Source organism: Chlorocebus sabaeus, chromosome 2, assembly GCF_047675955.1.
Source record: "Chlorocebus sabaeus isolate Y175 chromosome 2, mChlSab1.0.hap1, whole genome shotgun sequence".
Lineage (NCBI taxonomy): Eukaryota > Metazoa > Chordata > Mammalia > Primates > Cercopithecidae > Chlorocebus > Chlorocebus sabaeus.
The window spans coordinates 57694748-57716983 of record NC_132905.1 but is presented as its reverse complement, the minus strand read 5'-3'; the positions used below and the strand labels follow the sequence as shown (position 1 = coordinate 57716983).

General features: G+C 48.3%; 2 protein-coding genes across 3 annotated transcripts in view; one reads left to right on the top strand and one right to left on the bottom strand.

Moving 5' to 3' along the window:
• The window catches only part of RIN2 (Ras and Rab interactor 2), a 252644-nt gene extending 236161 nt beyond the window's left edge, over window positions 1–16483 (bottom strand). Inside the window, exon 1 of one of the 2 annotated variants that reach the window (XM_037993964.2) lies at window positions 16374–16483. The gene's annotated coding sequence lies outside the window, so the exon portion shown is untranslated. Of the gene's footprint in view, window positions 1–15985; window positions 16215–16373 lie in introns of those variants that run through there. The other variant, XM_007961294.3, reaches the window with a different exon arrangement.
• Window positions 15768–17129, top strand: LOC140710179 (uncharacterized). The gene has a single exon (XM_073011416.1). It carries the CDS (start codon window positions 15768–15770, stop codon window positions 16659–16661), a length of 894 nt encoding a protein of 297 aa, XP_072867517.1. The 3' UTR covers window positions 16662–17129.
• The last annotated feature ends 5107 nt before the right edge of the window (window positions 17130–22236 follow it).

The following is a 22236-nucleotide window of genomic DNA, read 5'->3' as shown; positions in this document are numbered from 1 at the left end:
ACAGCAACCCTAGAATATTAATGCATGCTTGTATTTCTACACAGATACATTCTGAGGTTATTACAGTCATTGCTACAAGTATAGGTCCTGGTGTTTGACAGACCAGGAGTGAATTGTGGCTCCCCACTTTCAAGCTTTGTGACTACAGACAAATCACTCCATCTCTCCATGCCTCAGTTTCTATAATTTGGAAAAAAAAAAAAAAAAGCATAAAACGACTTCATGCGTACCGCGGCGGTGACGCACGAGGTGATCATCTCACAGGCTGGTCAGGGTTCTGAGATGAGGCCAGCCCACGTAAGTCCTGAACAGAGGTCTGGCTCAGGTGGTGCCGGGACCCTTGTAGCTGCTGGAATTATTCCTTGGGATCTTGGAGTGCTTGGCAGTGGAAGCTCATGTCTCTTGTGACATGAAACCCAAGATCAGCATGGTTCCAGGGCTGGCTTCGTGACACCCAAACTGTTCAGTCACACAGGGCCCTGCATTCAGAAGGGCCCCACCCTTGGTTTAATGTCAGATGCTGCTAGAAAATCACATCATATGGGGATCAAAGACTGACCACTGGATTTAAAAACGGGGGGTCATCGGTGACCTTGTCAAAATCAGTTCCGGGGCAGTATCCTGGCTACAGTGGTAGAACAGAAGAAGCGAAGGAAGGGACCTGGGGACAGTGCGCACCGACGCGCTCGTAAAGAGTTCTATGTAGAATGAAAGCTGAGAAAAGAGGTGGGAGCTGGAAGTAAATGTGGAGTCAACAGAAAGTTCTCTAAAGATGAGCCATACTACAGTATGAATGCACCTGGATGGAAATGACCCAGGAGACAGGGTGAGAAACTGGTGACCCCGCAAAGAGCGGCACAATTGCTGCTGTAATGCCCTTGAGTATCTGAGAGAAGCCTGGGTGGACTGCGTACCCAAGAGCGCGCATCTGTTCTATCCACGGAAGCCTGGGTGGACTACATTACCTGAGAGCGCGCATCTGTTCTATCCACGGAAGCCTGGGTGGACTACATTACCCGAGAGCGCGCATCTGTTCTATCCACGGAAGCCTGGGTGGACTGCCTACCTGACAGCGCGCATCTGTTCTTTCCACGGAATCCTGGGTGGACTGCATTACCCGAGAGCGCGCATCTGTTCTATCCACGGAAGCCTGGGTGGACTGCGTACCTGAGAGCACGCATCTGTTCTATCCACGGAAGCCTGGGTGGACTGCATTACCCGAGAGCGCGGAAGCCTGGGTGGACTGCATTACCCGAGAGCGCGGAAGCCTGGGTGGACTGCGTACCTGAGAGCGCGCATCTGTTCTATCCACGGAAGCCTGGGTGGACTGCATTACCAGAGAGCGCGCATCTGTTCTATCCACGGAAGCAGGAGGGAGCTGGAGCCTATGGTCGGCATGCAGGTGGCTTGGTAGTGTTTGGGAGGGGTTTGGAAGTTCTGGAAGTTCTGCGGATTAGTTCTAGTTTCTGTGCAACAGAGCAAGATCCTGTCTCAAAAAAACGAGGAGAGCAGGAGGAGGCAGGAGGCTTGAGAAGCGGGGGACAGAGTGGAATAATCATCCAGGGCATGTTTTTTTCAAAGCCCATTAGTGGGTTGTGAAAGCAATTTAGAAAAGCTGCTCTCAGAGCATTTTAATGAAATGAAAGAGGATAGGATCAGAGAGAAGAAAAAAGGAAATACCAAAGTAGTAAGTGTTAGTTCCCCGAACTCTCCTTCACTCCTACACATATAAAAATGTAATTGTAAAAAACAAGTATGTCGAAGATGGAGCTGAAGAAGTGTGTGGATGGACCAAGAAAAGGGAGCTGGACCCCTCGAGACCGACAGCTGTGAATCCCTTAAGGAGGCTGTGGTCTTCCTGGCCGTGTCCAGCTGCCTGGTGCAGGCACAGCCCAGGGCAAGTGTGCTTCAGCAAGGGTTGGGGTTGAGCCCAGGGAGTGCCCTGAGAGAGACCAGGCAAGAGAATTGAGGAATACGCAAAGGAGGTGTTATGTGGTATATTATGAAACATATACCTGATCTTTAACCCTGTTTCCTGCCATACAACTCCAAAAATCCTTAGACTCTCCAAAGATGTTTCTGCAGGCTACTGAGTGGATTGACGGATAGCAGTCCCTGGTTACGGGAAAGACCAAGGCCGGATTAGAGGACTGGGACTTTGAGCCACTGTCTCACTTGCAGGGACGGGAGAGGGGCTGAAGGTTAAGTTGATCACCAATGGCCAATGGTTTGACCAAGCAGACCTAGGTAATGAAGCTACCACAAACACGCCAAAGGCCTGTGTTCAGAAAGCTTCTTGGAAGCTGGCTTACTCCTATGCTTCTCTTCATCTGTATCTTTTGCAATATCCTTACAATAATCCAGTAAATATTTGTGTTTCCCTGAGCTCTGTGAGCTACTCTAGCAAATTAATCGAACTCGAAGAAGGGTCTGTGGGAACCCCGGCTTGATGCCGGTCAGTCAGCAGATCCGGAGGCCGGGACTTGTGGGAAGGTCGGGGTGGGGGGGGGCAGTCTCGCGAGACCCAGCCCTCGCCCTGTGGGGGTTGAGCTGGAGGATGCCCAGCTGGTGTCCACTGCTTGGTGTGTGGGGAAAACCCCCACATATTTGGTCACAGAAGTCTTCCATGTTGATGATTGTTGCGAGAGCAGAGGAAAAACACGTTTTTGTTTTGTTTTTCACGTACAGGTTATACGTGAAAACATGGAATTCTTGCTGGGAAGGAGGCAGCAGGAGATGGAAGAGGGACAGAGGCCAGGGGCAGAGCTATGGGTTGCAGGGCTTGGTGGTGACTGAGCGGAAGCAGCTCCGCAGGGAAAACAAAATTTCACATTTCCTCCTCCAGACGGAGGGCAGGGGAATTGTGTCCCCTTAGAAACGCTCATTTGCAGAGAGGTTCTGTTAAATAGCTGATCGGGAAATGCTTTAAGGGTCAGAGGGCTTTCTCCTTGCCTCTGCACTGGGCTTTTCACATGTCATGTAAACAATTTTGAAGTCAAATGGTATCATAGCTGGGTCAATTTCTCCAGCACTCACCCAACATTGTTTTCCTCAAAGGCAGTTCTGTTAAATAATCCTTCCTTCAGCTCAGTCAACCTTCAACAGCTATTTTGCTAAATTTATTACTTTTTATCTTTGCTTCAGGAATGATATTTATTTTATAAAAGCATCATAATCCTTGTGAAATATGAAGTCTTGGTTCTTATGTCAGGCTCTTTTTGTCTCTCTAAAACACTTGAGCACAGCTTTCTCTGGAGCCTGTTATACCTTCATTACACCATCTTCCATGAGAAATAGAAATAATTCCTCAGAATGTTAAAGACCAACTACAACCAAGAGGTTTAAATGGGCTTATAGGAAAGTGTAGCTAAAATATTCACTTTTTCTTTTCTGCTGTTCATTTTCTTTTGCTCTTAGGGTTGATAACTTTTTCTCTTACAATAATTATTTTTATCGTTTATTGATTTTTTTTTTTTTTTTTTTTTTTGACGGAGAGTCTCACTCTGTCGCCCAGGCTGGAGTGCAGTGGCATGATCTCGGCTCACTGCAAGTTCCTTCTCCTGGGTTCACGCCATTCTCCTGGTTCAGCCTCCCAAGCAGCTGGGACTACAGGCACCTGCCACCACGCCCGGCTAAATTTTTGTACTTTTTAGTAGAGTGGGGGTTTCACCGTGTTGGCCAGGATGGTCTTGATCTTCTGATCTCATGATCCACCCGTCTCCGCCTCCCAAAGTGCTGGGATTACAAGCATGAGCCACTGCGCCCGGCCTATGGTTTATTGATTCTTAAGCTAAATGAAATATACCTTAGTAAAAAACTTTTAAAAGAGGTTGATTTCCACCTTATATCAGCAGTTCAAATTAGACCTTATCATGATCTACCTCCTGAGGTCTTGAAACACAGTATTTAAAGTATCTGATTCCATATGGCCCTGTCATGTTATTCTGCTTTCTCAGCCATTACTCCAGCTGTTGCATGCTCAGAATAGCAGACACACGGAATTCTTACTAGTGGTTTGTCACTGGTAGGAGCTTCATGTTAAATTGCAGCCGCCTGGTAACAACAAAGTGCTTCATCTCTGAAATCTCTTGTGATTTGCTAGCTTGAAGTAATTTACATATCCAACCCTGTTACACTTCACTGGCAGGGCCTGTGCAACCTACCAGAGATGGAGGGGCAATGATGATGACGACAGCACAGAAAGGATGGAGGTGGGAAGGTGCCTATGCATTCAGATACTCATGTGTATTTGAGTAAGGATTTGACAAACTACTAGCCTGGGTGGTGACGGTATGCGCTTCTGTGCCCTGACCTGGTTAGGAGATTCTTCTTCATATCTTCACATTCTCTGGTCTCCTAGACCCAAAGCTCTCAGTGTCCTCTATCCTACTCATTACTTACCCTTTAAGGATCTCAGAGCCAATAATAATAGAAACAGAAAGCTGGCTGGGTGCAGTGGCTCATGCCTATAATCCCAGCACTTTGGGAGGCCAAGAGGGGTGGATCACCTGAGGTCAGGAGTTTGAGACCAGCCTGGCCAACATGGTGAAACCCTGTCTCTACTAAAAATACAAAAATTAGCTGGGCGTGTTGGCGGGCACCTGTAATCCCAGCTACTCAGGAGGCTGAGGCAGGAGAATCACTTGAACCCAAGAGGCAGAGGTTGTGGTGAGCCGAGAGTGTGCCATTGCACTCCAGCCTGGGTGACAGAGCAAGACTCAGTCTCCAAAAAAAGAAAAAAAAAAAGAAAAAAAAAAAAAGAAACAGAAAGCAAACTATTTCCAAGAAGGATATATATATATAATTATATTGAATATTTCCAATAAGGTCTAAAGGCATGAAAGTCAGCACCAGAAGTGTGAGAAATAAGCACGTATAGGACAGGTGGTTTCTGCTGGGTCAGCCTAACCTCTGAGGGGCCAGTAAGCCACACTTGGCATCATGCTGTGTAATGTCAGTAAGACACTCCTGCTCCTCATACGATCAGGAGGTCACAAGAAATGACAATGAATTATTCATAACAGTCCACCCTGTCTGCCTGTGTGAGGATGAGAACAGGTATCCCAGTCTGGCAAATGCTGCCAACGCCCTGTCCCTGTGCCTTCAGAGTCCTAAACCATTTTCATTCACATTTGCACTCCACAGCCAGCACCTGGGTCTCTGTCAGAGGACAGCTCTCTATGGGACTTGCTTTGCCTGCCTGCAGAGAGAGCTGGAAGCGCTTAGGGCAACCCTTAGTCTGACTGATGCAGGGGTATAGCGTCTCCAGTAAGCTGGCCTCCAATCTGGCTACTCTTGTGGGGTCCACACTGTCTACAGAGCGTTCCCGTTTGCACCGCTGCTCAGCTTCCTTGCTTTCTGGCCCCCTTTCCCCTCTCTCCTGCTTTCCTGTGAATATTTCTTCATCCATTTTCCATGAATCCTCACCTCAGGGTCTGCTTCTAGGGAACCTGGTCTGAGACCTTCCCTCATCTCCTGTTATAGACAAGGAGCCTGAGATTCTATTTAGATCAAAACATAGGGAACAAGACCAGGCAGAACCTAAGCATTTGTTTGTGGACTATACTGTTTCTCTCATGGACTTTCTCCATTGTGACACACAGTCTGGATCATTGGGACGTGATGCTCTCCTAAGTTGTCTTCCACTTGTCCCGCAGTTACAGTTCTTGCCTGCCTCCCCGGACTGAAGCCCTCAGAGGGTCTGGGTCACATCCTCCGTCTCTCTCCATGTTTCGCAGGAGGCTTGCATTGATTTTTCTTTTTTTTTTCTTTTGAGACAGAGTTTTGCTTTGTTGCCCATGCTGGAGTGCAATGGTACGATCTCGGCTCACTGCACCCTCCACCTCCCAGGTTCAAGTGATTCTCCTAACTCAGCCTCCTGAGTAGCTGGGATTACAGGCGCCCACCACCACACCCAGCTAATTTTTGTATTTTTAGTAGAGACGGGGTTTTACCATGTTGGCCAGGCTGGTCTTGAACTCCTGATCTCAGGTCATCCACCCCCCTTGGCCCCGCAGAGTGCTGGGATTACAGGTGTGAGCCACTGCATCTGGCCAGGAGCCTCGCATTCTAAGTGGTGCCATAATGAACTCGTGGGAGCTCAGAAAACAATACCCCAAAATGAGGGCGTCAGAAGCAAAAGTCATTCTCTGACCTTCTGCCCTCTGGTCTCTCAGCCACATCCTCCCTGAGGCTAGTCAGAGAAACTAGAATTCTCCTTCAAAGTGGGTCATAGGACCCATAACCTCTTTTCTCCAGAGCCAGCCACAAAACCTAAACGTACTGCTGTAACTTTCCCTCCACCATTCTGTGTAAAAACTGGCCATAAAGAAACTGTCTGACCTGCTGTGACTAACTGTAGGTCATGAGCGTATTCCAGGGAGGGTCTGGCAACATACCTGGAAGAAAGGAATCTGCTCAGAGAGACCAGGAGGAATCTAGACAGACAGGCCTTGATGGGTCTCCCCAAGCAGTCTGTTCGCACTCAATCAGACTCTCTTTGTCCAATCACATTTCTACGTGGCTGTTCATATTTGTTGAACCTAAACATAAACACAACTTCCCCTGTATTTTTGGGTCTTCATTCTGAAGGCTCCTCTGTATATACTTTAAGTAAATCTGTATGCCTTTTCCCCAATTAACCTGCCTTTTCTGAGTTGATTTTACAGCAAACCTTCAGCAGGTGAAGGAGAACTTTTCCCTTGGCCCCTACAAACTACACGTTCCTTCCCTAGGTGCTCCAAACCTCTCTTGTTTCTCTCTCTTTTTTTCTTTTCTTTTCTTTTCTTTTTTTTTTTTTCTGAGATGGAGTCTCATACTTTTGCCTAGGCTGGAGTGCAGTGGCGTGATCTCAGTTCATTGCAACCTCTGCCTCCCGGGTTCAAGCAATTCTCCTGCCTCAACCTCCCAAGTAGCAGGGATTACAGGTGTGTGCCATGACACCCAGCTAATTTTTGCATTTTTAGTAGAGATGGGGTTTCACCATATTGGCCAGGGTGGTTTTGAACTCGTGACCTCAAGTGATTCACCTGCCTCAGCCTCCCAAAGTGCTGGGATTACAGGTGTGAGCCACCACACCCAGCTTATTTCTCACTCTTTGCACTTACCACTCCTGCCTGGAACCCACGTGTTACTAGTTAACACTGATGATTCCATCCACCATAGCTTAGACATCCCTTCCATTGTGAATCCTTTTCTGATGCCCAGGAAAGGATGAAGTACCCCTTCTGTATGCAACCACATTGTCCTTGAATAGAAAGCGGCCTGGGAACCAACCTTGAATCTGCCCTTTCCTAGCCCCATTCTTTGAAATTACTCTACCTCTGATCCCAAGGTCCCATGGAAGCACAGTTTAAAACAGGGAGATTGCCTGAACCAACACTAAAGTGTAGTAGGTTATTTGTATTATTTAGATCATATATGTAGTCTAAGATCATCCTGTAAATGGTTTAGGGAAAGACATTAGCTACAAATATTAGGGAAAACGGGGGTATGAGATGTGCCCAGAGAAAGTGTTTGTCATAGGGAACACACACCATCTGTTAAGGGAGGAATCCCGGAATACAGAGAGGATGGGTGGGTTCCCTGTGACAGATGGCCAGGAGCGGGCTCCCACCATGGGGGAGGAACAGGGAGCTGTCTGACTGTCACTTCATACATCAGACCTCACCCGACTGAGGGGATAAGAAGCTTTGAAGAAGCCACCCTAATAAAGCACCTTCGTCAACCTAGGAGGACCATTCTCCCCATCTGTGCCTAGTCCGTCCCACTGGCTGTCCCTCCTTCCCTCCCTCCCTCTGTAGGCTCCTTTGCTCAAAAGCCACGAAACCTTCCAAAGGGTCTTGCCATCCATGAGGATGAAGTCTCCTTCCTTCAGCAACATTAGTCTAGCAGAGAGCCAGAGGAATCTCCTAAACCCACCCCATCCCACCCCCAAGGTCCCTGTGCTTACTTCATAAAAGGAAGAGGGATAAATACCTTTTCTGTCGCCCAGGCTGGGGTGCAGTGGCCGGATCTCAGCTCACTGCAAGCTCCACCTCCCGGGTTTACGCCAGTCTCCTGCCTCAGCCTCCCGAGTAGCTGGGACTATAGCCGCCCGCCACCTCGCCTGGCTAGATTTTGTATTTTTTAGTAGAGACGGGGTTTCACCGTGTTAGCCAGGATAGTCTCAATCTCCTGACCTCGTGATCCGCCCATCTCGGCCTCCCAAAGTGCTGGGATTACAGGCTTGAGCCACCATGCCTGGCTGATAAATACCTTTTCTAAAAAGACAAGAGCCTCCGACTTTGTGGAATCCCTGAATTGTCAAGGAGAAAAACTATTGCAAAGGACAGCAACAAAGCACTTGAATTAGGGGTTTTCCAATTCAAACTCAACACAAATATGTCTGTCTCTCGAGTCAAGCACTGACCACACTGTCCTGCCCTTCCCAGTCTAAGTATCCCCTGCTAGGCTGCGAGGTCCTTTAGACCTGGAATCTTAAAGGAGCGCCTGCACACATGAGTGCAAATGAATCTTTGGGCCAGCCAAGATCCCACACCTCCCAGCAGAGCTGAAACCAGAAGCTGGTCTTGTCTAATCTGGGTTTGTGCCTTCCTCACCAGCCACCCCAGGGATCAGTGTGCTCATGTGACCTGAACACATACAATCAATGCCCACTGGCTCTAATTCAGTGTCATGGTTTCCCGGAAAGAGGATCCTAAACTTTCTTTCTGGTCTTCGCAAATTAGGCTTAATATAATTCCAAACAAATACGCCGGAATACAATTTCACTGGAAGAATTAATGAGTGAATTTGCCAAAAAAATTTGGGGGTGGGGGAGGAGATAAAAGGATAGAAAGTGGCCGGGCACGGTAGCTCGCGCCTGTAATCCCAGCACTTTGGGAGGCTGAGGCAGGTGGATCACTTTAGGTCAGGAGTTCGAGACCAGCCTGGCCAACATGGTGAAACCCCGTCTCTACTAAAAATACAACCTGGTAGGCAGAGGTTGCCGTGAGCTGAGATCATGCCACTGCACTTCTACCTGGGCAACAGAGCAAGACTCTGTCAAAAAAAAAAAAAAAAGAAAAACAGAAAAGAAAGGGCAGAGAGTGAAGTGGGACTTGCCCTTCCTAGTATACTTTGTATGTATTATGGAGCTGGGGAAAGGCAGGTTTATTCACCAAATGATGCCAGACGTGGGGGAAAACTATGGGGAGAAAAGAATAAACTTTTGTTCCTACTTTATAAACCGCTTACCAAATGATCCCAAATGAATTTAAGTAGTAATCTAAAAAACTGAAAGCAGAAACATTAGAAGAAAATATAAAAGGCTAGGTAATTGATTGAGGAAGTGGAAAGGTTTTCTATGCAGAGGCGCCATTAAGGAAATTTTAAGAAAAAGCACAAACATTTGATGATGCAAAAGGTTAAAGATTTTGTATAACAAAATGTATATCACTGAAGTGATAAACATTCAGCACTTAAACAAGGAAAGTCTGGACAGCAAGACGATGAGCGTTTAGGTTCCACGCCCCTTATCCGGACACGGGTGTGCTGAAGTCAGACACACCGGGACTGCTAGGTCCTGCACAGACAAGGTGGCTGGTCTCAGCACTCAACTCCTGGTGTGGGATCCTGGCTGACTTTCCGAGACTCAAAGGTTTCCATGGAATCTGACTAGTGCAGCTGCCCTCAGTTACCACACAGGACAGACATATGCCTCCATTCATGTTTTAAAAGTATTCTTATAATCAAGCCATAGTTAAAATGCAATGGGGGAGTTCAGTATTTGGGAAAAATCTGTAACAATTTCTTAACAACTAAAGTTCATCCAGCTAACTATTTAAACTAGCTATTTTTTTAAATTTTGAATTCCTGATCTACCAAATAAAATCAGATACATAAAAAACAAAAAGTCTCTTTATCCAATTTATTGGATTAAATTACTTAAAAAAAAGACTTCACTCATTAAAAATGCAAATGTTTCCAAATTTGCTTTTTAAAATGACTCAGATTTTGAGAATTTGAAGCAAGTGGGGGGTTATGTATTAATACTCCATGTACTATCACTTGGCCAGATGGCATCATCAAAAAAAAATGAGATATACACTTATAGTAGGAATTAGGACACCTCCCAGATCTGTTTATCATTTGGGTACTATAAAACCCAGCAATGTCTTTTAAATCACTCTTACGATGATTTTTAAAACAAACCAGCATACCTTTATAGCCTTTCCTACATCAAACTGAATCAGGGGCTCTCAATCACGGACCATCAAGTTTTGGGGTAGTTCAAAGTTAGTAATGGAGGTTCTTACAACCAAAGATTTTTGACCAGAATAAGATATCTCACACAGGCTGGAATACCCATAGCCTTAAAAAAATCCAATTTTATTTTCTGAGACTCTTTTACAAAATGGGTGTGTTTAAACTTTCACCTAACCATTAGTGAGTTTACAAACCATTTCTGCTACAAAAAAAGTGTCATTTAATCATTCATTCATTCACTTATTCATTATGTGATTATGCTCTTGAGTGGTTTTGCTAGTGGCTGTGTTAACTTGTGTGGTTCTATTCACACTTTCAGCTGACATTTCACACTTCTCTGTGCTGATATACATATGTATTTTTTTATTTTTATTTTTATTTTTTATTTTTTGAGACAGAGTCTCTGTTGCCCAGGCTGGAGTGCAATGGAGTGATCTTGGCTCACTGCAACCTCCGCCTCCTGGGTTCAGGGGATTCTCCTGCCTTAGCCTCTGAAGTAGCGAGGACTACAGGGGACTGCCACCAGGTCCAGCTAATTTTTTTGGTATTTTTAGTAGAGACGGGGTTTCACCATGTTGATCAGGCTGGCCCTGAACTCCTAACCTCAAGTGACCTACCTGCCTCAGTCTCCCATAATGCTAGGATTACAGGCATAAGCCACTGCACCTGGCCAGAACTTTAAAACTCAACAGGTTAAAGATCACACTTAGGCCTGTTCACAGTGGCTCATGCCTGTAATCGCTGCATTTTGGGAGGCTGAGGCAGGCGGATCACCTCAGGTCAGGAGTTTGAGACCAGCCTGGCCAACATGATGAAACCCTGTCTCTACTAAAAATACAAAAAAATTAGCCAGGTGTGGTGGCGGGCATCTGTAATCCCAGCTACTAAGGAGGCTAAGGCAGGAGAATCACTTGAACCAGGGAGGTGGAGGTTGCAGTGAGCCAAGATCACACCCCTGCACTCCAGCCTGGGCAATAAGAGCGACACTCTGTCTCAAAATAAATAAATAAATAAATCACACTCAGTATTTCCTCCCTACCTTCTCCCTTGTTCGCACAGCACGATGACATGTGCATGCTCACACACACACACTTGAACTCCATGGCTTGCCTAATGACTCATCAGCCTTCTAGTCTCTTCTTCAACTCCCCTTGTCACTCCCCATCCCGCCCCATCTGATAGGTCCATTTTTCTCAAAACACTCCTTCCCTTGACTTCTGTGACACCACTCTGTTTAATACATATCTGTAAATGAGACTTTTTACTTTTTGTGCTTTGGAAAAATCTACGAAACAAATCTTGAGATATATTTGCTCAGCATTGGAGACCTAGAAATGTCTGCAGATGAATGTTAAATCTGCACAGCCATGCCTCTTTGATCACTTTCCAAAGGCTCCTCCATTAGCCCACAATACTCCTTTGACTTCCTGAAATTCTAACTCCAACTTCCCCACTTCATCTCCTTAATTGCAATAACGCCTCAATAGCTGAGGTTACTGGTCCGTGGAAGGTGCTCTAACAGTAGATTGAAGGCAAACTCTAATTTAAAAATACCTCATTTCAAACAATGGGTGTTTGCGAATGGGGGCTGCAGCTCTTATGAGGAGGGATGAGGAGGGACTGCTATTAGCAGGCTCTGTTCCAGGTCTGAGACAGCCAGAGAATGACGGTTGCTACCTTTTCATAAGTAAATGTCCACACACACTTAGACACCCTAGAGAATTCACTTGGCCAGCACCCAGGAGAGAGGAAGTGAGAGAACTGAAAATTCACTCAGCAGGAGTCCTTTCTCACTCAATGGATGTAACTAGCCAAGATGAAAGAGTGATCTCAGGACAAGAACCCTGAAGTTACCACCCCATCTACAGAGCTGTGTGTGAGGACATTCTCAGAGTTGGGAAGGCTGGTTGAGATCTGAAGGCTTCTGGGCAGCAAAAAGGCAGTGCTCTCCAGAGGCTGGGGTTCCCTCAGATCATATCTGATCAAACCCAAAGAACCTACTCATATTAATCGGATGCAGGGAAGCTACTTGAGTTAATTGGATACATAGATCAACAATCCACTCTAAATTTACAAGGGTGGATTATTATGCTTTTCTAGTGTCCAGAGTACACATTTTTAGTATCCAAAATACCACATATTACTTGGAGTCAGCATTCCTTGGAGGCTGACCCAGACATTAGAAGATTCTGGGAGAACTGAACAATTCCCAAGGTGAATTCCTTGGAACAATGGATCCGGAAGATGCTTCGTGAGAAAGAGTGTTCTGTGGCCAAATAAAGTTGGCAAGCATCCCATACTATGGTGTCACTCTAGACAGTCCCTATGTATGGTATAATAATAGACTCCTTAAAGTCCTGCCATAAAAATCAGATTAACATTAGCACTTCCCTAACATATTTTATCACTGTAACTCATTAGTGATTGTTTAGCAAAACTGCATCCTAAAACACAACTCAGTGAATCCTGCTCTGTACACACACTGCATGGAGTGTGCCTCTGGGCAGGTTCACTTTTAGCAAGTCCACTGTGCTGCGGCAGAATGACAGACTACTTTAGGCTTCCATCTCCTCACCTACAAAATGCAATGAATACTACTGTTGTGGGAACGGCTGAGATACTATCTGTAAAGCCATTTTATAATGTGCTACAAAAATGTTATCTGCTTTCTTCAGAGGCATTACAGTCCCAAGGGTGTACTTCTTGCTGTGCAACTCCTCAAAATGCCTTGACAAAGGGATACTTTTGCTCATCCATTCATTCATTCAACACCCCCTCCTTTACTGGTAGGTCTTAAGGGCTATGGCCTGGTTTTGAACCCTGAGAGGCTTACAGACAGTGGGCAAGTGAGGTCCACTGCATTGCTTTAAGTGATACACACACACACACACAAGGAATTCTGGTGGTGGTGAGGGGGTGTCTTACCAGGGAAAGCAGGACAGGGTCAGGGAAATCTTTCTTGCTGAAACTATTAGGATTCTTGAAGGATCATTAGGAAGGTTGGATGTACAAGGGAAGTTGGGCACAAGGTCAAAACACTGTAACACGGAGAGTATGTGAAGAATGGGCCTCCCATTAATGGGTCGGACCCATTAATGAGCACGGACCTCCCAGGGCAGCATACCCTGTGTTTCATCTGTGATACCTGATTCATCTGTGTCCTCCAAGCAGAGGAAGATGATTTAGCTAAGCGAGGAGGTTCTTTCTGGAAAGTGGAAGTCCTGAAGTGGGTAGTGGCCCTTGACTTTGGATAAGGTATGTGGCAGGACACCTTGGGTGGGGATAAGAGTGCTGCTGTGAAGTTAACTTTAAATAAGCACATGCCCCCAGCACTTTGGGAGGCCGAGACGGGCGGATCACGAGGTCAGGAGATTGAGACCATCCTGGCTAACACGGTGAAACCCCGTCTCTACTAAAAAAAAAAAAATACAAAAAACTAGCCGGGCGAGGTGGCGGGCGCCTGTAGTCCCAGCTACTCGGGAGGCTGAGGCAGGAGAATGGCGTGAACCCGGGAGGCGGAGCTTGCAGTGAGCTGAGATCCGGCCACTGCACTCCAGCCTGGGTGACAGAGCAAGACTCCCTCTCCAAAAAAAAAAAAAAAGCACATGCCATAGCCATCCTGGGAGTCAAGCTCTCTCCCGCCTGCCCTACACTAGAGGTCAAGTGTGGGCTATTTCAGTTTCCTCCTCTGCTCTGATGGACTGTCTGAAGGAGAATGTTTCCAGACAAGAGAGGTCTTGACAGCAGATTGGTTTTCCCCATGTCTCCAGCCTCCAACTATTGAAAGTCTCCAAACCCAAAAGCTCCTGTCAACAGCCTTCTTCCCAAGTTCCAAAAGCAAGGGCCCTTCGCTGTCCCAGGACCCTACCAATCCCTAGCTTGTGATGCTCTCTCTCCAGAGGTGCCAAAGCATGGGAGTGCACACTTTGGGTATTCCAGAGGCAATATTAGAACCTGAAGCAAAAAGGAAAATTAGCACCTCTATATCCACTTATGACAACATCCTCCCATATTTGAATTAGGTAAAAAGTTAATAAAAGCTCTGCAGTCAGTGGACATGACTACAGCTGAAGCCAGAGTTGCTCAATCTGTTGCATGCCACTGTGAACTCTGAAACCACCAGCCAAGGAAACAGACAAATGGGGAGGCTGGGGTGGGAGACTGGATATGACTGTTCTCATTGAACAATAAAGCAGTGTTTTTTGTTTTGTTTTGTTTTGTTTTTTTAGAGGGAGAGTTTCACTCTGTCACCCAGGCTGAGTGGAGTCGCACAATGTCGGCTCGCTGCAACCTCTGCCTCCTGGGTTCAAATGATTCTCCTACCTCAGCCTCCCGAGTAGCTGGGACCGCAGGCACGTGTCACCTTACCCAGATAATTTTTGTATTTTTAGTAGAGATGGAGTTTCACCATGTTGGCCAGGCTGGTCTTGAACTACTGACCTCAAGTGATCTGCCCACCTCAGCCTCCCTAAGTGCTGGGATTACAGGCGTGAGCCACTGCACCCGGCCTATGAAGCAGGGTTCTAACAACACCCACCTTATTTAAAATGTTGATTTTTGCTTATCATGAATTTTTTACATTCAATTTGGTTTTGTTAAAAAGATCGTATTAAAATACTATTTATCTTAATGATGGAGTGCTGCCCTGTGTGTTTCTTTTTTCCCAGTAAACCCTTTGCACTCCTAGCAAGTGTTTCTTTTTGGTTCGGTATTTACAGTCCTTTTGGTCGAAGAGTACTCTGATGTTTCCTTACTGATGACACCGTGTTCCTAAGAAACCCCAATGTGTCCAAAACCGCGCAAGGAAGTGCGGCTACGCTGCGGAATTAGGAAAACCCCAGGGATTTGAGAGCTCTGAGAAGAGAGGCGCCTCTCAGGGCCCAGGGGACCGATCTTGCCCTGTATTTCTTGGCAACATATCACAGGGTTTAAAGCTGAACTTCTGGAAATCCTGCTGTCCCCGCTCCGTCGAGGGGCGCACCACCGCCCGTGGGTGGACGCGGAGCCGGTGGGAGCCCAGGCCAAGGGTGGAGGCCGAGCCCAGAAGGGGGCGGGGAGGCCTCAAAGTGGGAAAGTGGCCCCGTCCCTTCCCGGCAGGAATCCAGGGCTCCTCCTCCGCCCGCTGTGCAGCCATCAATCACCGCAACAGCCCAAGTGCCCCCTGCCCGGACACAACACAACAACCCTCCTGCTTTTCCACCGGGGGAGGAAATCTCCGGTCGCAGCATCTGCCCCGCACACTGGCTGGACGCACCAGTGGGGTCCGCGCTGGAGATCAAAGCTGTGCGACACTGGGTCTGGCCCGCGCGCTCAGGCGCAGGGAGCACTTGATACCCCACAGGCAGCCCTGCAGGTAGAATTCCACAAAGATCCCTACCAAACTCCGTCCCTTGCACATGCACGCACACCCGCACCTCGAGCCATAGTGCCCTCCAGCTGCCCCTCACCCCAGCCCCGCACAGGTCAGCTGAGGACACCCGGTGACCCTGCCGGGACCAGCGACCACCTCGCGCTCCGGAATGTCACCCTGTCCCTTGTCCCCACTCCCTGATCCCCCTCCCCGCTTCCGCCCCCAGGATCCCCTAGGACGCGCTCTGGCTGTCTTCCCGCGTGGGGAGAGAGTGCGCGCAGCAGCACCCGCGTCTGGAACCCCAGAGAGCCCCGCCCGTGCCCGGAGCCTCTCCGGGCTCTGGGTGCGGGCACAGGGGGTGGGGTCTCCGCTGCCACCGCCCCTTACCTCGCGCGGGCCCTCCCCGCAGGTCCCGGAGGCGGGGGCGACCGGTAGCCCCAAAGATGAGCGCGGGGCTGGGTTTCACCGCCCGGGAGGAGCAAGAGGAGGAGGAGGAAGAGGAGGAAGGGGGAGAAAGGAGGGGAGGGGAGGGGAGAGGAGAGGAAAGAGGAGGAGGGGAGGGAAGGGCTTTGTGTTTGCCTCGGGCCGTCCCTTGGCAGTAGGGAGCCATCCCCCTCCCCCAGCCACCTTCCAGAGCTCGCAGAGAGGATGGGGCGGGGGTGATCCGATCCGAGGCAGCGACCAAGGCGCCTGCGCGACCCCAGGTCCGGCCCATCGCTCCACTCCCTCGTACCGCAAGCCCCAACCCCTCCTGACAACCACCCGCTACGCTTACCCGGTTACAAGGAACCCAGGCTGCAACCAGGAAAAACTGCCATCAGAAAGTTTATCTAAGCCGGAGCAAACTTGGCTGGACCGGCCCCTGACCCGCCTTGACGCCGCCGCCCCCGTCTTCTGCGCTCCCCGGCCAGGCGAGGACCAGAGTTTTGTTGTCGGAGATTCTTGCCTTTCTTGTTTTAGCACAAACGCGCACGCACCCCTTTCCCATAACGAGCCCCTCCGCCCAACTACAGATCCCGGGATCTGTCGCTGGGGCTGGAAAGGCCCCACTCCAGAGGCCTGAGCTGGCTGCGGCTCTTGGTCCCGGGTCAGGTTCTCCAGGGTTGGACACGCTCTGGACGCCTGGGCGGGTTGTTTTGCTTCGGCCTCGCTGGCCGGGGGCCCGCCCACCCCGCCTGGAACGCGGTTTGGATCGGTGCTGGGAGCCCTCTGTAACCCCACAGAAGGCCACGCAGGCAGGCGGGGACGCGAGAGCCGTGGGGCCAGTTCCCCGCCAGCATCCAGCCTTTTCGGAATCAGGCGCTTCACTGGTGATTCGCTGGGTTTCCCCACTTCCCACGAGGACCTCACCTTTGGGAATTAATTGCTGACAGTGTTAGAGTTACAAAGTAGTCAGTGTCACAGAGGGAACCTCAAGGAGACAAAGGGACACCTTGGTGTCAGAGAGACAGTTGTTACGGGCAGAAACAGAACAGCGAAGCGGAAAGAAAACAAACCTTGTTTCTGTTCTTGTTCCACTTCAGACAGTAGCAGAGGAGACTTGGATGTCATTGGTGTTGGTTTTCGTGATTCCTGCCTTCTAAAATCACAAGACTTGTTTATCATTTATCATCAGCTCAGATCCCGGGAAAATAGCCCCCTGCACTTCTGTTTCTGCTCCAAGACACCCATTAAATAAATAATTGAACACCTGCTGGTGCCAGGCGACGTTCTAATGCTTGGGATGTGACGGTGAACAAAGTGAAAGTCTCCCTCACCTGGGGGAGCTGAAGTCCTGCGGGGAAGAGGTGGGAGACAGAGGGTAAACCATGGCCATCCATAAGTCAATTATTTGGGGTGTTGGAAGAGGTCGGTGACAGGCAAAACAAGAAATAGAATATGGGGGCCCAGAGTGCTTGTGTCTGGAGCAGGTCACAGAATTAAATAGGTCACCGGTGTGGTCAGGGTGGTCCTCGGGGAAGGTGGGATTTGAGCCTTAAGGGTTTGAGCAGAGGATGACCTGATCTGTTATTGCTGAGAACTCAGTGTGATGCTGTTTGGAGAGCCCACTGTCCAGGTAGAGGTGGAAATAAGCCAGGAGGCGATTGAAATAGTTCAGGCTAGAGATGGTGGCTGGTAGCAGGCTCAGAGCAGGGGTGGTGGAGAAAGGTAGTTGGATTCTTATTTATTTTGAAGGTCGAGCTGACAGCAATTCCTAAGAGGTTGGATACATGGGCAAAAGGGAAAGGTGGACAGAAAGGTAGACCTGGCCCCATGTCCCTCTCTCTTCAGCCGCAGAGTAACCCAGTTTTATAGACAAAGGGTGCCAGGTAAATGCTGAAGACACCTGACCTCTGCTCCTTTCTTCCTGTCCAGTTTTCCTTTCTCCCCTTCCACCCACTCTCTTGAAAACATCCTTCCTCTGCCCACATTGCACCACGGATGGTCCCAGAGGCTCAGTCTCTTCCAGAACTTGGGGGCCATTTTGCTCTGCCCTTCCCCAGAAAAACATCTTTTACTGTAGAAATGAATTTGGGGGTTGTTTATTCAAAACTATTTATTGAGTACCTACTATGTGCCAAGCAGTCATAGGCACTGGAGCTACAGCAGTGAACTAAACAGAAAAATCCCCATGTTCTCTGCGAACTCACAATCTAATGGGGAGGGAGAGGCAATAAACCAGACAAACAAGGTGAATGTGTAGTATTCAAGCCGTAGAGAAAAGCTAAACCAGGAAGACAGCCACTCATCAAAGAAAACCGTGAACACACATGGACTTATCTCATTTTTGACAGACTTGACCTCCCATCCCAGGGTCCCAAGAGACTCGAGTGGCTGCTTCAGTCAGCTGCAGAGAGCACAAGTGCTCGTGGGGCACTTTTGCAAGCTTGGGGACCGGCTAGCCAAGAAAATGTCATTTCTAATGAAGTTATTTGCCCTTTAAAGTAAACCAAGCTGTGTTGGTTCTGGAAGCATTGCCCAGAGCTGGCAACTCAGCAATTTGTTTCCCTCCTCTGTTGAGCAGGGCAGGTAGAGGTGAGTGTCATGTGTAAATGATTTGAAAAGTGCAATTTTTTACTCTGGGATCTGAGTAAATATGAGGAGGTGATGGGGTGGAGGTGGCGGCAGAGGTAGTTATGGAGGAGGTGATGGGGTGGAGGTGGCGGCAGAGGTAGTTATGGAGGAGGTGATGGGGTGGAGGTGGCGGCAGAGGTAGTTATGGAGGAGGTGATGGGGTGGAGGTGGCGGCAGAGGTAGTTATGGAGGAGGTGATGGGGTGGAGGTGGCGGCAGAGGTAGTTATGGAGGAGGTGATGGGGTGGAGGTGGCGGCAGAGGTAGTTATGGAGGAGGTGATGGGGTGGAGGTGGCAGCAGCAGAGGTAGTTATAGAGGAGGTGATGGGGTGGAGGTGGCGGCAGCAGAGGTAGTTATGGAGGAGGTGATGGTGGTATCAATGATGGTGAGCCTGCTTATAGCAGCAGAGGGGGCTATGGTGATGGTGGAGCAAGATATGAAAACCAAGGTGGTAGATATGGTGGCGGTGGCAGAGAATATGATGGTTACAATGAAGGAGGAAATTTTGGCGCTGGTAACTATGGTAACTATGGTGGTGGTGGGAACTATGATTTTAGCAATTATAGTGGACAACAGCAATCAAATTATGGACCTATGAAAGGGGGTAATTTTGGTGGAAGAAGCTCAGGCAGTCCCTATGGTGGTACTTACGGATCTGGTGGTGGAAATGGTAAATATAGTAGCAGAAGGTTCTAAAAACAGCAGAAAAAGGCTATAGATCTCGGCTCACTGCAACCTCCTGGGTTCAAGGGATTCTCCTGCCTCAGCCTCCCAAGTAGCTGGGACTACAAGGATGCGCCACCATGCCCAGCTAATTTTTAGTAGAGATGGGGTGTTTCAACATGTTGGCCAGGATGTTCTCGATCCTTGACCTCATGATCCACCCACCTCGGCCTCCCAAAATGTTGGGATTACAGGTGTGAGCCACTGCAGCTGGCCAATTTTTTGTATTTTTAGTAGAGTTGGGGTTTCACCATGTTGGCCAGGCTGGTCTCCAACTCCTGACCTCAGGTAATCCACCCGTCTCGGCCTCCCAAAGTGCTGGGATTACAGGCTTGAGCCATCATGCCCAGCCAGGGCTATAGTTCTTAGCAGGAGAGAGAGAGCAAGGAGTTGTCAGGAAAGCTGCAGGTTACTTGGAGACAGTAGTTCCAAATGCGTTAGAGGAACTTTAAAAATCCGCCACAGAAGGAACGATGGTCCATCATCAGAAAAGTTACTGCAGCTTCAATAGGAAACCCTTCTTGTGCAGGACTGTCAGAGTCGCAGTTTGCAAAAAGTGCAGCGATTGATTAATATAATATAGTGTTGTAGCCTTTTCTTTACGTCAGGTATATTGCCCTGTAAATTGTGGTAGTGGTACCAGGAATAAAAATTAAGGAATTTTTAACTTTTCAAATTAAGAAAAAGATAACATGATGACCAAATTGGCTTTTTCCCAGGAATGCAGAGTTGACTTAAAAACTGAACATCACAGCTGGGTGCGGTGGCTCACTCCTGTAATCCCAGCACTTTGGGAGGCCGAGGCAGGTGGATCACGAGGTCAGGAGTTTGAAACTAGCCTGGTCAAGATGGTGAAACCCCGTCTCTACTAAAAATGCAAACATTAGCTGGGCATGGTGGCGGACACCTGTAATCACAGCTACTCGGGAGGCTGAGGCAGGAGAATCGCTTGAACCCGGGAGGCAGAGGTTGCAGTGAGCCGTGATTGCGCCACTGCACTCCAGCCTGGGTGACAGAGCAGGACTCCATCTCAAAAAAAAAAAAAAAAAAAGAAAAAAAAACCTCACAAAAACCAAAAACTGAACATCACTTGCTTAACAATAAGGATAAATGTAAAATTAAAATTTATTTACAAAATAAGAACTGAACATTGGCCAGGGACAATGGCTAATGCCTGTAATCTAAGAACTTTGGGAGGCTGAGGTGGGAGAATCACTTAAGGCCAGCCAGGAATTTGAGACGAGCCTGGGTAACATGGTGAGAGTCTATCTTTACAAAAAATTTAAAAATTAGTCAGGCATGGTGGTGCATGCCTGTGGTCCCAGCTACCCTAGAGGCTGAGGCAGGAGAATTGTTTGAGCCTGTGACATTGAGGCTGCAGTGAGCCATGACTGTGCCACTACACTCCAGCCTAGCCAACAGAGCAAGAACCTGGCTCAATCAATCAATAACTGAACATTGGCTGGTGCGGTGGCTCACACCTGTAATCCCAGCACTTTGGGAGGCCGAGGCAGGTGGATCACCTGAGGCCAGGAGTTCAAGACCAGCCTGGCCAACATGGTGAAACCCCATCTCTACAAAAATAGAAAAATTAGCCGGGCATAATGGTGGGCGCCTGTAATCTCAGGTACTCCAGAGGCTGAGGCAGGAACATTGTTTGAACCCAGGAGGCAGAGGTTGCAGTGAGCCAAGATCGGGCCATGGCACTCCAGCCTGGGTGACAGAGTGACATTACATCTCAAAAAGAAAAAAAAAAATCTATAACATACTTCATGGGATTATTTTCCATCTAAGATTGGGAACGAAGCAACAATGTTCTTACCACGTCTACTCAGTGTTGCACCAAAGGCCCTAACAAATGCAGTAAGACAAGAAAAAGAAATGTAAAGTATATGGATTGGAAAATAAAATAATACAGCTATGTTTACTTACAGATAACACAATCATATACAGATAATCCTAAGGAATCTGCCAAAAAGCTACTAGAACTAAAAGTAGATTTAGCAAGGTGACCCAGAGTCAATATGCTTTGAGAAGTGTAGTGACCCCAGTGGGGTCTCTGCTTCCTTTTCTTTGGTTTCTTTGCCTGACTGAGAGCTCTTTGACCTTTGTACCCTTAATTTTTTTTTTCTTTTTATTTTTTAGAGACAGTTTCACTATGTTGCTCAGGCAGGCTTCAAACTCCTGGGCTCAAGTGAATCCTGTTGCCTCGGCCTCCCAAGTAGCTGGGCCTCTAGGTGTGCACCACCACGCCCGGCTTGTATTCTGTACCTTTGAGAAGAGTCTCTTCTTGAGCTGTGCTGTAACCCTGAAAAAATTCTGTGGTTGGGAATGAGCTAAATATTTGAAAATAGGCCCAGCTGAACTAGTGACCAAGACCTTGTATCTTTTGCATGGTTCTTGAACCACCCCACCCCAGCCACTGTCACCAGTTATTAGAATCAGAAAGGGTAGCTACACCTGGGATCTGGTCTCAGGGATAAAGAGGTCAGGGGTCATCCATCCCTGATTGCTTCCTCTCTCTCAGCCTCACATCCAGCCCAACAGAAAGCCCTATTGGGTGTGGTCAGAACACAGCTAAGAACCGACCACTTCTCACCTGGACAGAGCCTGCTGCAGCTTCCTGCGTGGCTTCCTCTCTTCGCATCAGGCAGGAGGAGTCAGGTCATCTCACTCCCCTGCTCAGAATCCTCCCTGTCACACTTAAAATCAATCCCAAGTCCTCTCCCTGGAAAGGCTCTGTGTGACCTGACTCCCAACTCCCCACTCCCCTCGTCCTGTCTCCTGTGGCCGCCTGCTGAGGACGCACGCGCCTCCCTAAGGCCTGTGCTCACACTCACACCCTGGCACTCCGTGTCCTC

What these genes read in the sequence shown, in the direction of transcription:
- LOC140710179 (XM_073011416.1), top strand. Translation starts at nt 15,768, where the DNA reads ATGTCACCCTGTCCCTTGTCCCCACTCCCTGATCCCCCTCCCCGCTTC.